At 44.2% G+C, this 17327-nt stretch overlaps 1 protein-coding gene and 1 long non-coding RNA gene across 2 annotated transcripts; one reads left to right on the forward strand and one right to left on the reverse strand.

The window, feature by feature from the left end:
• The first annotated feature begins 438 nt into the window (after window positions 1-438).
• LOC148885673 (uncharacterized) lies at window positions 439-3635 on the forward strand. Its single transcript, XR_016118033.1, has 2 exons — window positions 439-690; window positions 1969-3635. It is a non-coding gene; the product is annotated as an uncharacterized LOC148885673 (long non-coding RNA).
• Window positions 3315-16509, reverse strand: foxk2b (forkhead box K2b). The gene is made up of 9 exons (XM_089018499.1): window positions 15926-16509; window positions 10478-10672; window positions 10171-10324; window positions 9788-9934; window positions 9515-9708; window positions 8446-8639; window positions 8092-8343; window positions 6305-6475; window positions 3315-6169 (listed from the first exon to the last, which is right to left on the reverse strand). Exons 1-9 carry the CDS (start codon window positions 16213-16215, stop codon window positions 5994-5996), a joined length of 1773 nt encoding a protein of 590 aa, XP_088874625.1. The 5' UTR covers window positions 16216-16509; the 3' UTR covers window positions 3315-5993.
• Between the last annotated feature and the right edge of the window lie 818 nt (window positions 16510-17327).

Genomic DNA, 17327 nt, shown 5'->3' on the forward strand with positions numbered 1-17327 from the left:
CGTGTCAACCTAAAAGCCGAAATCTGTCTTAAAACCCTCCCGCTGCAAACGCCAAGACATGAAAAGGTGTGTCACCTAATATTGGTGTTGTGCAAATTAGTAAAATGTGAACGTATATGGATGTGTTGTCTATGTGTACTCTTTCGGGTATACTTAGAATGTGTGTTGTGTACATCGTGTGCATGACGGTTCTCCATCTAGTTTTCTTGGAACTGGCATTCATTTAGTGTCTTGCGTGCGTGTGCGGGGCGCGGCGAGCTGGTAGCTCGCTGGAGTGTTGGTCGACTTGCTGAATAATACAAAGCAAACAGTGACCTACTTTCGAGGCAGGGAACAAACCTCTTGCAAAACCCGGAGATGTTTTACGCGCCCTGCTGGAACCGGAGCGCGCGGTGCTGATTGCACAATTGGGAAGCCGAGCGGGACTATTGCTGGATCCGTTGCACAATTTGGAACCGACCGCAAATGTGATTAAACGGGCAAACGCAGAAATAGTTCGGAGAGACCCTGGCCTGTCCCGAGAACTCCAAAGGAAGAATGTTGGTGTCGTGAGCCGGCCGGACTCATAAAGGTGGACTGACAATCACGCCATTTCTCCATTTCATGTTCAGTCACATAAAATGAATTTGAGTTGAGTCCAGTAGGACAGCCTGGGATTTGGGTTGGGGTAGGTCCAGGAATGGCTGCCAGGTAAGATCAGGTCACATACAGACAAACAAGACATACACGCCGATTTGGAGTGTTGAACTGAGGCCAACATTTTGATTTTGGGGAAATGCGAATAATTTTGGTTTGAAAAGCAGGTCACACGTCAGTCAGTGTCGTGATTTAGACACACCGACATGGAACAAGTGGTTACACATTAACCCACTGAGTGGCTCCTTGATGAATAAGGAACACGATTGGTACACAATTCCAGCAGGTGTCCCAATTCATTCCTTCACGTTCCACTACTTTTGTCCAAATTCCATCCACCACATTTTACTGGTCTCCTCATACTTTTAAGCAGACTACACACTTTCGCTTCCTGTATGCGTGTTGCCATGGAAGCAGGGCAGCTTCACGGGAGAAACCGTTTGCGGGGAAAAAAGATGAGTAGGACAGGAATGGGATATTTGAGCAATTGTTGCCGTCTGACGTCAAGGAAGCAGTCCTATCATACGTGTCAACCTTAGCTAATAGATGCCCTTATAAATTGTTACATTTGCCATAGAAAGGTTGTAGTACGCCGTACACTATTTGTAATGCTAAAAAAACGCTAACAGAAGCAGAAATGCAGTTTACATACATACATACCTAACCCACATACAAACAAACAGGCAACTTTATGGCCGGGCAGGCAACTTCAGAGTTGTCTGCCCTGGTGTGTGGTAACCGTCATGAGTTTCAGACACTGATTACGCCATAAAAAACGTAGAATCAACATATCTTTAAAAAGCCCAATATTTAAATAGTGTGTTACTTTTCCTTGTCATATGAAAATTACAGTCGTCAGTTGGTATACGTTAAGTGTTTAGTAGTCTTGCATCACCAAACTCATTTTGCTAGCTTGTGACCGGCGGTCAATAATCAGAACAGAAAACAATTGGATTTGTTGCCGAAAATAGCGCTTCAATGTGGCCGCTGTAGTCTTTTGAGTCTTCTAATTCTGTCAGTGTTCGATCCCTATGAGTTATTTGTGTGAAGTGATGAGTCAAAACTGCAGAGGATTACCCACAAATAGTTTGGCTTGCCCGTTTGCCACCGTCTCGTCCTTTGTGTCAAGGCAAAAGCAAGATTCCAATTTGGCTCGATGTAAAATGACATTTGTGGAAGCGAAAACACTGATCGTGGTCTTTGATATCTCAAGGAAAAAAATGTAAATATCAAGCTGCAACATCCAGTAGATTGCTGTCAATGTTGACATTTTGAAATGACAATCTGTGTGGTGAAAATGCCCTATGGCTGCCGACCATCTTTTTTTAACAGGTCCTTGGGTGCCACCCTCATTGGTTCACGGACCCTTTTGTGAATAAAGCTTTTTTTCGGCCACTGAGGGCAGTTTCTATGGAGACACCACCAGCGAAAGCATGTTGACATCCTGCCGTAGAAGGACGCATACGACGCAAAAGAGCGGACGACTGTGAGTGGCTTCCGCGTTTTTGTTAAGAGTTTGGCGCCCCCGTGTGGCCAACCGAGAATAGGATGGAACCCATCGATCGGTTATATAACGCGGACGGACGTTTATTTGCTTTTCACGATGCAAAAGGCAATTAAACCCATTAAAATTATAATAATCTGTAATTTAAAGAGTAAGGAAAAAATCTGTACATTACATTGAAGACAAATTTGATTCATATATATTTTTTCCTTCACTAAAATGTAGTTGTTCATAAATGAAAGTTAAAGGACAACCGACGTCACTTTTTTGTTTTTTAACTGACACCAGAAAAAACGTTTTATAGCATCTCAAATAACCAAAACATGCAGTATGATATTTTAGTCAAATGCAAAACACCAATAAAAATGACTTAAAGTGTCCAAAATCTGCAAAAAATTGAGCTGCGAATTGGGCATTTTCAGAAAGTCCCGCCCCTCATTTGTGACGTCACGCCAAGACATCTTGCATTGCTTGTTAATCAAAACAGTTTCGGATAATATGCTTTCTGGTTACATATCCAGTTATGAATATGATTCAAATAGTCCTGATGAGCAAAGCATACATGTTTGCAATCGATTAAAGAATTTATTTGGGCCATTTTGAGGCAAACGGGCGGGGGGGAATGTCTCACCCAAGAAGAGGCAGAAAAATGGCGACCAGCTCCGGTGAGGAATGAATCAGCTCGTTTCCACAGGCTGATACATTCTTTCCATGGAGTTTGCCTCCCTCTGCTGGCGGCTTTTGGGTGTAAGACATGGTTTAAAAAAAAAACAGTACAGCAAAATACATTGACGTGATGGAAAGACGCTACAATGCGTCTTTTTTACGGTGAGGAGGCGGTCCTTTTCTGACGTCACGTACGGACTCGTCACCAACTCAAAAACAAGACTTCCTGAATGTTCAGCGAGAGTCTTAAAACGTAAAATATACCTATATGCGGTGGAATCTTATTAAAATACGCCCAGTAGAAGTCATTTGAAGCCATTTTACAAATTATGACGTTGGTTGTCCTTTAAGAGTCAAACAACACATTTTTATATTTGTAAATTATTCCAGCTTTCTAACTTATGCATAATTTAATTTTGCGACATACTCCGAAAACGATTTTCCCACATTTAATTCCTCCCAAGTCCAGTTGTTTGAGATGTGAAAAAAGGATACAGAAGTGATGAGAAAGACTTTAAATTAATTTATTAAAAAAAAAATCCCCACTAAGCCTTAACAAGCATTTTTTTCTTCTTCCTTTATGACTTTTACAATCAGAACCACACACATGGGTGGACTGACTCAAATTCTGATGCAAACCATGGGGGTTCCTTTGTTTTTTTTTCTCTTTCTGCCATGAAAAAAGGAGTTGACAATGTAATCAAAACAAACGAAAGAAAAGAGGACAAACAATGAATCAAGTGCGGGTGTGTTTTTTTTCTTTTTTTTCTCGCATGCATGATTGGTCTTTCTTAAAGTCTTCCAGTATGGCCAAAGTGTCACCAAATACCAGACAGGAAGCTTTCGAAAAGCCACTTTGCCATTTTTTCCAGCTTCATGTCCATGTACTGTCCACTCTTGTACAACTCTTAAATGGTGAACTATTGAGTACTTACATTTAGTGTCATAAGTAGTACTCGTAATAGTTAGTAGTGCACATTTTTGCTTTGCCAGTAACATGAAGTTGTCCTACTCGTGAGGAAAAAGCACTTACTAGTATAATTAGATTTCCTTGCAATCCAGTGTTTGGTAGTCCCAGTAGTTGAAAAATGACTAGTTATTTGGGTTACACAATTTAAATGGAGTAAAATGATTTCATTGTACTATATTTCTCCACAGCAAATGATGTGTTTGTTTAACACGTTTTAATTGAGTACAACAAAAAGTCATTTTTTTCACAGTGCAAGCCAATTTCTCAATTAGTGCGTCTTATTTTGTATAACTATACACTAGCGCAGAGTGTAAAAGTACATGGACCAGATGGAGCTGAAGGACATGGAATAAATGGTCAAATGGCTTGGGGGGTTTAGGTCTGGTTTCCCGGTCTTTCAACAAGCTGGTTACCTTCATTTTTTGGAAGTGAAAACAAAGAAACAAAGGGGGGAAAAAAGTCTTCCGCTCTACATGGCGGCGCTGTTGCGGGGGATAGGAAGTTGCGAGTTGAGCGGCTAGCTGCCAAAAGTGGAGGAATCCGTTTTAGTAAGATGGCTGCCACCCAGCCGGTCTGGATGAAAATGTTCAAGTGGTGGAGAGAGAGAGAGGGTGGGGGTGACGTGGTGGAGGGGCTCCGTTCTACTGAGGTAGATGCGACAGAAGGATGGCGCTAAAGGTGGATGTAAGGCGGTCGTGTTTGGCCTGTCCGTTCAACGCCATTTTTTGTCCCTCTTTATCACTCTTCGCTTCTATTTTGGCACCTCAGGTGAGACAAGTAGGGTTGCGGAATTCCCAGAATTTTTTGAAACCTTTCCCGGGAATTAACAGGAACTGACATTTCCTAGATGTCCCACTTGTAAGCATTTCTGTGACTCCTCCATTCGGAACTTGCTGATGACACGCCAAGCTCCTTGGCTGTCTCCAAACATCCTGTTTGAAGTGTCTCCACGGTAACCGGAAGTTTTTGTTAAAGGGGAGCTGCCAATGAGCTTTTCCTCTCGCGTCGTCAGCAACAGAGAGACTGGAAGCCTCACACACAAAAGCATTCAAGTGGATGTCGATCGGAAATCGGTTCGGTCCATTTAAGGAACAAAACAACGTTTGTGGACTCTGAATAGCAGCAAAAGCTCCAATGAAGTTGACTCGGGACCGTGATCCAGTGGTCACTACATATTCGCAGTTGCTATTCTATACATTCTTTGAGGGAACCTTTTTCCCAGAAGCCCTTGCATATTTGCTTTTTAATTTTTTTTTCTTACGCAGATTGTCCGTGGGGGATTTTCTTCCCCCCTTTTTGCATGACAATTGTAATGAATGTCAATTATTGGAGAATTTTGGCTCTTCGCAGAGAAGGGCTCACAGTCATGCCTTTTTGGTTAGCCTAAAATTTCCCCATTGGAAAAATCTAATTTTGAGTTTTGTGTACTGTGGGGACTAAAACAAGCCGAAAGTATGGTGGTGTCATATCTTAACCACTTATGAGCTGTCACTTGGCAGATTTTTTCCCCATTACATTTTCAAAAAAGGACCTTTGATTATACGCTGCTTTTTTTTCCAAACAAAGGTAAAAGTGTTGCTTTCGGTACAACACAACTATGTTGTAGTCAGTTGAAAGGCTCTATGTATACGTTGCCACCATTGTGGCCGTATAGGCGACTATCTTGATTTTATTTTAAGGGGTGAAAGACTCTTCGGTTTTGAAAATTGTTCCAGTGAGGCTCGCTTACTATTATGACACCCTCGCAAAAGCACGGAGAGCAATGGATCTTGAACAGGTATGTGACAAAACAAATTATTTTGACTTGAATGTGATATCTTATCAGTGAAACAATCATCAATTCTCAGTTAATTCCAGGGAATACTTTTTAGAATATTTCCAAAACTGCTAAGACGAATTTCTCATGGAAATGTCCCCAAACTTTCCACCACGAAACAAAACTTTCCAGAAACTTTCCCCTAAAAAACGACAGAAATGTTCCCAAAAATGTTTCAAAAACAAAAATATACCCAGAACAGTTGCAGAAACGTGCCCGGCATTATTTTAGACATGACTGAAACGTCCCGAAACATAACTGAAATTTCCCGGAAATTTTGGAAACTCTACCTGAAATTTCCTCGTTTTTTTCGGAGACCCCAAGACAAGTAAAAGAAAGGACAGGCGAAGGCGGCCATGGTGGACCCTCCCTCGGTGCTGGGTGGGGGTGTGGCATGGAACTTAGTTGTTACCGTTGTCCGCCGGCCTGGCCTCATCCTCAGTTTTGGCCCGTTTGGCGTCAGGCGGCGCGGTGGCGCCCGCCTGCTGGTCGCCGCTCTGCCGCTTGATGGTGGGCAGCGACGCTGAGGCGGAGGCGTGGTCGGCGAGCAGATGAAGCGGGTTCGCCACGGACGGACCTGAAGAGCGACAGACCAGCATTTAGTCCGTGTTGCTGTTTCAACGGGGAAATGCTGCTGTATTAATAATAATAATAACAATCATAATAAAAAAAAGTCAGTGGAGAGAATAGGTAGACACGCATGCGTTCTTACCGCTGCTCTGAATGGCGGTGGTGATGCTGTGGTTTCCGTTTTGCGTGATCGTCTTGATGGGCAGCTGGTGTTGACCCAGGATGGTGACGGTCTGCACGGGCACAGATGCCGCCGAAGTCTGGATGATGCGACCCACCGCGCCCGTGACACTGGGCACCGCTTCCACTTTGACTGAGGGAAACAAAGAACAAGTACTGAGAAAGGACGGGATTTTTTGGGGGGGATGATCACACACAGGTGGGCCGTCAGGGCTGACAAGGCTTTCTCCGCTGGCCTAAAAATATGTGAATCACAGACTAATGTGAATTGAACAGGGATCACAGCCAAGGGAAATTAAAATGGCGGAAAATGACATCACCGGAGCCCAGCCAAGGGACATTGAATTAGTGTAAATGACGTCACCGGATCACAGACAAGGGAAATTAAAATAGCAAAAATGACATCACCGTTCCACTGTCACTCTTGTGTAGTATATCTCTCGCCCACGACATCTTTATCGTGTGACAAATGTGACGATGTTTAGCACAAGTTTACTGGCGAAAAGCGTGGTAAGGGAGCATATTTGTTTTTTCGTTTCATTGCGCGGTAATTTATTCCCGAGCGATTCCGATTGTCAACGGACGCAACCGACATCGACCAAAACCCATAAAAGCATGCCACTCAAGCACTATGCATTCTGATCACCCTTCAAAACAAACGTTTTAGCAGTTGTATGCGGAAATAAAAGAACTTTCATAAGAAAACAGAAAATATCACTTTGGTGGAAAAAAATAGAATTCTGCTAAATAGCGGACATCTGGGATCCCTGATTAAATGATTCCAAATTGCCTTTTAGACTCCTTTCATTGCTTTTCCCCTGTTGTGCTGCTTCCAGGTGTGTGTTTTTGTATTTAAGTATTTAACCAATTACATTTCAGCCATCTTTTGTCTCCAGGGTAATAAATCTACCTGGACGCCTTCACAATCAATTCTGCAGGCCCTGGAGCATAAAAAAACAACATTGATTGATGAAACTGTTGCTTTAATCAATCAGAAGTCGAGTTGGAAACCAAATGCCTGCTTGCAGGCGCTGGACGTCAGCATTTTCACAAACTATGATTGGCTAGTCACAAGCCAATCATATTATCACTAGCTTGGAGTGATAAGAGCACACTGGCTAGAGCTAGCAAACGGTATCTGTAGCGAGCTGCACAAGCAAATATATGTGTTGATTTAATAGCAGTTTTGTCACCCCGCAATGGCTGAAGGAGGAGAAGAAATGGATTTGGCTGCAGATTTACTGTTTCGGTCATTTTCAAGACAGACTTTTCAAGAATAGATGGACACCATTAAGGTTGGACAGTCCCGAAGCTAGCAAAAATAGCAAATAAGATTGCAATTTTATGAGGTTATGGTGAATCCGCACATTCACAGTAAAAATGCAACCAGTTTAATGACAGTAATAAGTTTAAGTCACAAGTTATTTCCTGGCCAGCGGCACACTTGAGTGGACGTGTAGTAAATCACACCACACTTGCAGCTGTGGATTGATTCAGACATAGCACTACCGAAGGCCCAGGAGTGACATGCACGGCACGTCACTGGTTACAAAGCACCAAAGTTGAAGAACTGACACCTGACTACAATTATGTCCCAATAGCTGAGGTGTTGAAATGTTGAATGTGAGATGGGAATAGTTTGAATTTGAGCATTTTACAGTGAAATGCTGGAATTTGGCGGAAGTTGATGGAAGCAACTTTATTTTTCATTAAGTCCAAGCGACAGATGAACGATAGACGCCGACCCACCTTTGCTATCATCTCGCTCTCCGTTCTTCTGCATCTGCAAGTCACTCTTGCCGATGACGGCGGCCGGCTGCGTGATGACGGCGGTGGCGCCGGCGGGGATTTGCTGCAGCACGTGGACCGTCTGGACTGTCTGGACAGGCTGGGAGGAGCTGGTGCTGACCGGCGACGCCATGGTGTAGGTGACCGGCTTGATGCTTTGAGGTAGCTGACCCTGCAGCGCGATCAGCACCGGCTGGTTGCCGACCGGAGAGCCTGGAACGCCATCAGATTACGGACCCCCCACCCATCAAATGTTTCTTTCTGTCCGCCTTCCAGCAGCAGCAGCCGCGATTGGAGCACAAAGCCGAAACTGACCTGGTGTGTTCTGTGCAAAGTGAGCTTCTTGGATGACGGCCAGTTTGGGTTGGACCACTGCGGCGGGGGCTACGGAGGAGGTGTCTATCTCCATGGGGACCGGGGAGCCCTCTCGGGATAAACTGTCGGGGGTCTGCATGCCGCTGGAGTGGGCCGACAGCACCCCCGAGTGGCTGGGAGAAGCCGGGGCGCTCCTGGAGGGAACAAGAAACATCCAAATTACAGGGGTCAAAGTCAAGGCCCGGGGGCCAAATCTGGCCCGCCACATAATTTTATTCGGTCCGCGAAAGCAAATCAAACTTGTGAAATTCCTTCAGGCTTCCTACAGTCTGAACCAAAATGTCAAATTGTCCCGTGTAAACCACAATAACAGTCATTATTCTTGACTTCAAATTTGAAAAAAGTTAGACACCCCTGAGATGGTGTGTTTTGAATTCTTTGAAAGGTTTCTGACTTTATTTGCTTTTTTTTCCGATATGACAAATAACACATATCGAGTGTAATCCATTTTTGATAGCCTGCTTTGTTCAAGTTGTTGCTCTGAGTCCGATGGAGAAAAAAACAAAAAAGACAAAGCCATTTTTGTTTTGATCAATGACCGATCACTTTCACTCCCATGAAATGCGTATGTGGAACTGTCGCGGCTTGAAATTGAAGCGGATTTACGTGGGGCAGGAGATGTGAGACAATCTCTTTTCATCAATGGCTACAGCTTCGTGTTTGCTTTCAATATTTAGCATTTGTCGCAGACGTGCACATTTCAACAGGACGTCCCTGATCCACTGGTGAAAAGGACGCTTTGATCCTCTCTTTCATTTTGAACTCCTTCATGCAACAAAGAGGGTACAGAAAGTGCTTAAGATTGAATGACTGTCTTTTGTGTTGTATCACATTATTTGTTATTTAGGTTTTTTGTCTGTTTTGACTTCAAGGTGGCGCCGCGAGAGTGTCTGCCTTTACCTGTATTTGTTTTTCTACTTCTTCATTTCCTTTGCTGCCATGAAATTTCTCCACTGTGAGACGAATAAAGGCTAATCCAATCATGTGATCATGGGAGTACCAGGCTCACCTGGAGGAGAGGGGCCCATGCGGCGTCCTAAAGCAGGGGACGCCGCGAGGCCGTCGTTTTCTAAAAGCCTGATCAATGAGCTTGCCCTCGGACGACGGGTCTATCCTCCAGAAGGATCCTTTGCCGGGCTCCTCCTGCGAGCGCGCCACCTTGATGAAGTAGCGGTTCAGCGACAGGTTGTGGCGGATGGAATTCTGCGGAAGGAAGCAAACGAGGGCATGAGCAGGGGTCGGGTCCGTTTGCTCCCGGCGCGGCGCAGTCAATCAAACTGACCTGCCAGCCCTTGTCGGCGGTCCTGTAGTAGGGGTAGTTCTTGGTGATGTGATTGTAGATGCCGTTGAGCGTCAGCTGCTTGTCCGGGGCCAGCGTGATGGCCTGAACGATCAGCTGAGCGTACGAGTAAGGCGGCTTGGAGTCGTCCTGACCAAAAACAAAACAACTTCAGCGAACAGTCACAGCCACAGTAGAGTTAACTTTATTGTGGTTTACATGGGACAATGTGAAATTTTGGTTCAGACTTTAGCAAGCATCGTGAAATTTCCCAAGTTTGATTTCCTTTCGCGGACCCAATAAGTCGATATACGGGCCAGATTTTGACTTTGATACCACTGGTGTAGTTCAATCATTTTTCCGACGTGGTTCACTTGTAATCTCACCTTGGGACTGTCTTCGCCTGAAGCGTCCTTGTCGTTTTCAGGCTGGGAGTTCTCATTGAGCAGCTGCAGCTCGGCCGAGCTCACCATGCGGCCCCCCATGCGGTAACCCGACGAGCCAGCCCCTCGCGGACTGGACGGACACGAGTTGGCGGCGCTGAAGACCGAGATACCACAAAAATAAGACGACATTAGCATCAAGGTGGGAGGAACGGCAGAGTCGGTCGCCGTGAATGTCAGCGGACATGCAGCAATGTCAGAGGTCAAGGTGACGCGATGTGCGGTCGCGACGAGGCTCGGTGGCCGTCACCTGATGGTTCCGGTGGGTGAGGGGAGGGGACTCATGAGGTGGGCGAGGTTGTCGGGAATGTTGATGGTGAGCGGCGCAAAGTGAGGCTGCGGCGGTTTGACGGGAGACTCGGGGGCTTCGCGCCTCGTCTTCCTGCCGCTGGACAAAGCCGTGAAGGTGATCTTGATGTTGGTGCTGGGGAACCTGAACGTGCACCTGAATGCATGGAAAAGGAAAAAAAATTTTTCCCCCAACTCTTAAATCAATTAGTCAAACCTTTCGAACGTTTCGGTTCTCGATCAATTCAATTTTCAACCAAAAATTTCAGGTTATATATGCCTCGGTTTACAACTGAAAATGCGTTCTTGACCAAATTGAGCGCACCTGAACGCACCACTCGACTCCCCTCCGCTTCCTCATACTTCACTTCCTTGTGTCGCATCTCATTGTGAGCAGGCATGTTTGTATTGTTCAATCACGACAAAAAAAAGCAGACATTGATTGTATTGATTATAATGGGAAATTTTCTACCAAATCGGTTTTCGAACAGCTTTCTGGAACAGATTATGGTCGAAAACTGATGTCCGACTGTAATTTGATATATAAAAAAAGGAATGAGCTACTCATACAAATACAAAATATACATTTTACTTTTGTCTTCTTGCTCACATACGTGCGATTTTAACTCACACACTGCCATTCCCAAATTTATTCAGGAATTGAAAAGCATGCCGCGGGTCGCCATTCCCGAATTTGTTGTTTTTTCTTGCGAGGGGTCCTGATAAAGCGCTGGTCAGACCTCTGGCAATGTTTTTTTTCCTTCCACAACGAGGCAACATTTGCCTTTTGTCCATGTTAGTGTTTTGTTCCAGCTTCAGCTGTTAAAGCACTATCTAAATCTATATGTATTATATTTTGTACTGGCGCCCCCATTTTAAGCTCAGATAACTCCTTTCGGATATAACTTAAAATTTAACTTTTCTTCCTGATGAAAGAAGAGAGTCTAAGGTTTCTTATGCTGATTTTCATGTTTATGTAGTCCTAAAACTCAATATTGCGTGGGTCCTGAATTTCAAGTGACAATGACAAAAACCTTGGCACTGGAGTGGACACATTTTTTGCACATCGTCTGGCAGTCAATAAGTTAAACATATGTAGTGTTAAATGGCGAGGCCTCACCTGAGCGACAGTTGTCATTAGATTGTAGTTAGCGGCCATAAACAGAGGTTGTTCACCTCGCTGAGAGGTGTTTATGTTACCTTGTGTCAGTTATGTAAGCCACTAAGCGTTTTTTTTTTAAAGTGTATAACAATCCTGAATTTTGACACACCTTTCCTTCTGGATTGGTGCCAGCGCAGCAACTTGTTTCTACACGGAGCTGTCCACGGAAAAAATGTCAACTGGAAGATTTTGTGCACAACTTTTACTTGTAATCTAATCATTCCAAAACGAGTTGTTTCCCAAATTGTGTTTTTTTTAGAAAGCAATTGCACTTCATCGATGACTTGGAGCATGTGTCCCAAATGTTTTTTAAGCGCCGTGTGTTACGTTTTGAGTCCATTGATGTTCCCAATTCATTTGTCTCGATGGGAGGGAGGTTTGTTATATACTCTCCTGTTGTGCGGCGAGAGAGCAAGCAGGGTGAAAGATGATAAAAGTTTACTCAGCCAAATCCAGGAAAGATATTTTGAGTTTTCTTTATTTGAAGTTGTGGTGGAAATCAGTTTTCGGCAGACCACAAGTAACACTGCTCTCCAGGCTGGCCTTTCTCCCTCTTCTTCCTCCTCGAAGTGACTTCCTCAGTCTGGTTTTAAAGGTGGTTCACCTGAGCTTCTGGCCAATCAGGTCCCAGCGGCAATTGGGCTTTGCCAGGTGGTTGCAATCACCTTCTCAGAGACAATTAGTGGTCGCCTGTTTTGGAAGAGGATAAATGCGCACCTTTCTCCCATCCAAAATCCAGAAAACACGAAATTATTTAACATTTCTTTTCGCATCATGATATCTCTTTTTTCCATGAGTTGTAATGACATCATCTTTAAATCACAAAGCGTTTCCTAAAAATCCTCAAATACCAAAGACGGAGTCCTTCCACCTCAACCAAGAACAAGACCCCCCCCCCCCCCCCGCTTTTCTATTGCAGAATGATCGCAGATGTTCCGTTTACATATCCAACATTTGGTGTTAGCGTCGGCCCGATGGCGGAATGTCAACAAACGAGGGCGGGAGATAGAGGAAGGCGGGAATGTGCGGGGGTGGGACAAGACGCGGGTGTTGACATCAGCACAGAGGAATCTGGGGAACACGCAGGGAAGAGGTTTGTTGTTGGTGTTGTATGTTGCCCATATGGATGTCCGATCATGTCATCGTTGCGTGACACACGCTTTGCTTTGGATGCAGTCACACGTGGTCTGTCAAGAAGAGACAGACAAGGTCTCTCGAGACTTTCGAGTTTTGAAACGAACAATTTTCACAAAGACGAATTGAAAACTGGCAAAATTTCTTCCAACTAACAACTAAATGTGACGTGGGATTGTTTTACTTTCACCATGTTAGAAATGTGTAGCACATTTTCCACACGATTGGATTGAGGATGCTAATTAAGACAAATGAAGTCTTGGCACAAAATGACCCCATTCAATTTAACACAAACAAACAAACAAACAAACGAGACACTGAAATAGGTTTAACGGGCTGCAAGATTTCCTAAAATAATATTGCTGATTGTACTCTTGATTTGAAAAGTAATTCAGACCTCTATTTTGAAATTGAATACATTAACACAAATAATAAACATAAAAAAATACAATAGTAACTAAAATGAAGGAGATCCAAAAAGCAACAGTCATGTCGAAAAAAAAACATTCTGACTTGCACTAATGACTTCCAGTACTTCTCAATCATGCGGAGAATTCTAATGGTGTCAAAACATTCTTGAACGCCTTTCTGTTCACATTTCCACGAAACATATCACAATCACAGTAAATATTCAGAGGTTTGATTCGCATATTTGTTTCAATTTTTTTCACGTCGGATGCCCTTCCTGACACAACCCTCTGTATTTATCCGGGCTTGGGACCGGCACAATAAGATAGAATCAGCGTGTGCCCCCTTGTGGCTACATTAAGAGAAGAGAGAAGAAGAAGTAAATATTGTGCTAAGTCTACAGTGGAACCTCGGAGTTCGAACAAAATATTCGAGAAATTCTTGCTTTGTAGTTCGAGCAACAATACGACGCGTGAGTGCGTACGCGAGGGTGGGGTGCTGAGCGGCGTACGGGTGAATCGCTCTCTTCGTGACCAACTGTTGTCACTTGCGGACGTACTGCGTTTTGCTCTAGCGTTTAATATAGGTGTACGAAGAGTTTTAGCCCCTAATCATGCCACCAAAGAAAGCAAGTGCTGCTAAAAGTGAAAAAAGAAAAGTAGTGCGTACAACGATTGCATTTGAGAAAGAAATAATCACAAAATGTGAAGGAGGTGTGCGAGTGTCTGATCTGGCGAGGGAATACAGCATGGCGAAATCTACGATCAGTACGATATTAAAGAATAAGGAGGCTGTGAAATCTAGTGATGTGGCTGTGGGAGTGAGAGCAAGTGTCATTGGATAGATATTTGAAGAGAAAAGAGCATCCTGTAGCCGAGTCATCCGTAGCTGTCACGTTCCGAGCGAGAGTGACGGCAGCTGACTCGTCGGAACGTAGTGGAATGTTTGGGATCCCAAAGCAGGCGGCAGAGACGTACGACCCAAGCAGGATGTTTATTCACAAATAAAAGAAAACACAGTTAGTAAGAAGGCAGGGGGTGATCCTACCCGCTTACTACGCCAAAAAGCAAATGGCACACGAGGGTGCAAAATTACGCAATCCCGGAAGATGACATAAATTTACGGGACGCAGGGAAAATACCTCGGACCGGATACACTCGCGCATCGAAGGAAGAGTCCAGGTACGGTGGCGAGGTGAGTCAATCATCCGGCATTGGCGAGGTGATCCCAAACCGTATAAATGCCCGGTGTCCGTAATTAGAGAATTGACGGCAGGTGGAGGGCGGCCGGGAGAGGGAGCCCCGCTGTCAACTCGCAAGTGACAGGAGCAAAGAGATGGTTTCGGTGTTCAAACAAATCGCTTTTCGAACAGGGTCCTGGAACGAATTATGGTCGAGAACCGAGGTATCACTATATTCTCTTTGTCTTTTCTGTAATACCGTACAATAGCTACAATAGCTCACTGGCTGGCTCGATATCTAGCTGGCTAGCTATTAGCTATCTATTGGCTTGCTAGCTAGCTTTCCATCTATTTGTCTTACTAATCTGTTTGAGTTACTTCCAGGTTGAGTGAACGCTGGCGCGTGTGGCTGCTGCTGCTCACCCACAGAAAAACTTATCCTATGACTGTAAAGTGACCTTGAGAGTATTGAAAGGGGCTTATAAATGAAACTTATTATTATTATTATTAATTATTATTATTATAAATGTGACTTTTAGCAAAAAGACTTACATGCAAGTAAAAGTTATCAAGAGAAAACCTGGAAAATGCCATTTGGTACACATATTATATTTTGCAAGATGACTCACACGAATTTCAAACTCATTGCAATCGGGAAACTAACCAGGCCAGTGACAAAAGCTTGCATGAGTGTATTAAAAGGAGACGTCAACAACCAGAGATATAATTCTTTGAGTGTTTCAACACAGTAAACCGCTCAAGCTGATTTGGACGCAATGTTGAAGACTTGTTGAAGAAACATCCACCTTCAGCAGGAATTTAGAGCTAAAATAATCTCGACAAAAGAGGCCAAAGAAGCAGTGACAAGAAAATATTTCGTCTTCTTTGGAAAAAGATGAAAATGATCGACAACAATAAAAGAACAACACAAGCTGGTGGCTCATCTGAGCAAAAATGGTTCTGAAAAATGGCTGGCACGGAGTGAAAAAGCGTCAAATGTGCTATCTTAATAAACACTTGCTCTTACAGTAGAGAGGTCAAAGAAGGAATGCGCGTGCGTGCCAGTGAGTGAGTGCGCGTGTCCCCGTGACCTGGGGCGGAGACGCTTTTGGTTTGTTTACCTCCAGCGGCTCCATTCACAATACGCACCAGCACCCAGCTAATGCTACAACAAAGCTAGTGATGTGATACACATACATGTATTTGCCTCAATGGGGCCAACACGTCTTCCGATTTTTTTTCATTCGTGGATGAATGAACAGTTGTTAGTCAACATTAGGCCGAGTGAGCTAGGCCCGGCTAGCTCAGCGGCAGCTACGGGCTAACTTGGCTAACAAGAATGTCAACAAAGACGACGGGAGGAAGCGTAACGGCTAACAAGCTAAAACACGTGTTGCCCCCCACCCAGGAAAAAAAATGAAATAAAAATATAAACCCCCACATGGCGGTGGTTGTTTCTTTAGTATTACGTGCCCAACCAAATTAAAAGCCCCATCGTTCTAAATGGGGGATTCGCAAGTACTCACATCGGCGGCAGCTGCAGCGGAGCGGCACCCCGACGGAGGAACACCCCGTCGACGAAGACCCCGTTCTTGCCCAGGCAGCGCAGGTAGAACTCTCCTCCTCCGCCGTCGTCGCTGGTCGTGAAGATTTCCAGGTGCCGTCGCGATATGAAGCTCGAGTGACCCATACTGACATCCACGGAGCCCTGCGACGAGTTGCGGCCGATGCTCACCGATCGCTTCTTCATTACGTATTCGAACTCGCGGCCCTCGAGCCGCGCCACCGGCCCGGATGAGCCGCTCACCGTAGCCATGGTTAACGCAAGGGGGGCTCGATGAACTCGACAAGGGTTACGTGGGGGAGGCCGAAATTGAGTCACCTACAAGTGGGGCATCGAATTTAGAAGCACGATTTGGTGTGGAACGAACATGTGAGGCCGGGCACAGCGGCTCCGACCCACCGCCGAGAGAAAGGCCAACACCGAGCTACCTAACCTGGGTGGATTGATTTTGGATCCGGGTAGCTTGACGGCTCCCCTGGCCAATGATGCGCTAGGACATTGATGCAGCGCCGAGAAATTGACCAATCGGAGGAGAGGAGTAATCCGAGGACACATTCAAGGTCGGTTGAAGAGCACTGTCTGCACATATGGGAGGACGGTGGAATGGCGAAATAGCAACCCAAAAACGGTACAAAAAGAAAACTAAAACATGCAAATAAAAAAACGACAGGATCCATATGACTGCGCCGGTATCTGTGAAATCTGCAGTTGGGGAGGAGTAACAATGTACACGAAGAGACTTCCTTAAACGAGGGAGATACTGTATTTCTGCTTGCTCTCCTCGGTTTATTTAATATTTATTTTTCTCCTTTCTTAGCATCTTTGAGTATTACTACAGAGAAAAGCACGGGAGGATGATAACTATATAATAAATAAACGCGTTTGGTGTGAGGTTTTATAATACATTCTTAATGTTACATTGATGTTTCTGTTAATAAAACAAATGTATTTGTGTCAAAAATATTCTCCTGTAGATATTTTAATATTATTTTAATTTTTCAGTGCAGTGAAAGCGATATTGTAAATAAATCTGGATGTACATTATTGTATTGTATTGTTTCTCAGTGCAGAATATTGGCTGCTAACCTACAGTAGCCACTAAAGGGCGCCACATACGCTCTTCATGCTATTTGGGGTGACGTCAGTTGTACAATTTTTTTACCAACAGGGCACGAAAACCTTATTTCATACAAAGCATTTTTTATATTAATCTCACTTTACTGTCGTGAAATGTTTTTGAACCAAGAATTCTCTGGAAGTGTTCATAAGAATAATTACACGAGTTGTAATATTTCATTGTAATTATATAATTTAAAATTAAGAAAAATACAAATAAAATAACAGTTCAACTCAATTTGAATTGG

The sequence above is a fragment of the Hippocampus bargibanti genome, linkage group LG17 (genome assembly GCF_051943395.1).
Source record: "Hippocampus bargibanti isolate YZ-2025 linkage group LG17, ASM5194339v1, whole genome shotgun sequence".
Classification (NCBI taxonomy): domain Eukaryota; kingdom Metazoa; phylum Chordata; class Actinopteri; order Syngnathiformes; family Syngnathidae; genus Hippocampus; species Hippocampus bargibanti.

Excerpts from the sequence above, each read along its gene's own strand:
- foxk2b (XM_089018499.1), bottom strand. The coding sequence starts at position 16,215 with ATGGCTACGGTGAGCGGCTCATCCGGGCCGGTGGCGCGGCTCGAGGGC. Across the intron at positions 6,476-8,091 it reads AGAGCGAGATGATAGCAAAG|TCAAAGTGGAAGCGGTGCCC; the intron begins GTGGGTCGGCGT and ends TGTTTCCCTCAG. Across the intron at positions 6,170-6,304 it reads CACCGCCATTCAGAGCAGCG|GTCCGTCCGTGGCGAACCCG; the intron begins GTAAGAACGCAT and ends GTCGCTCTTCAG.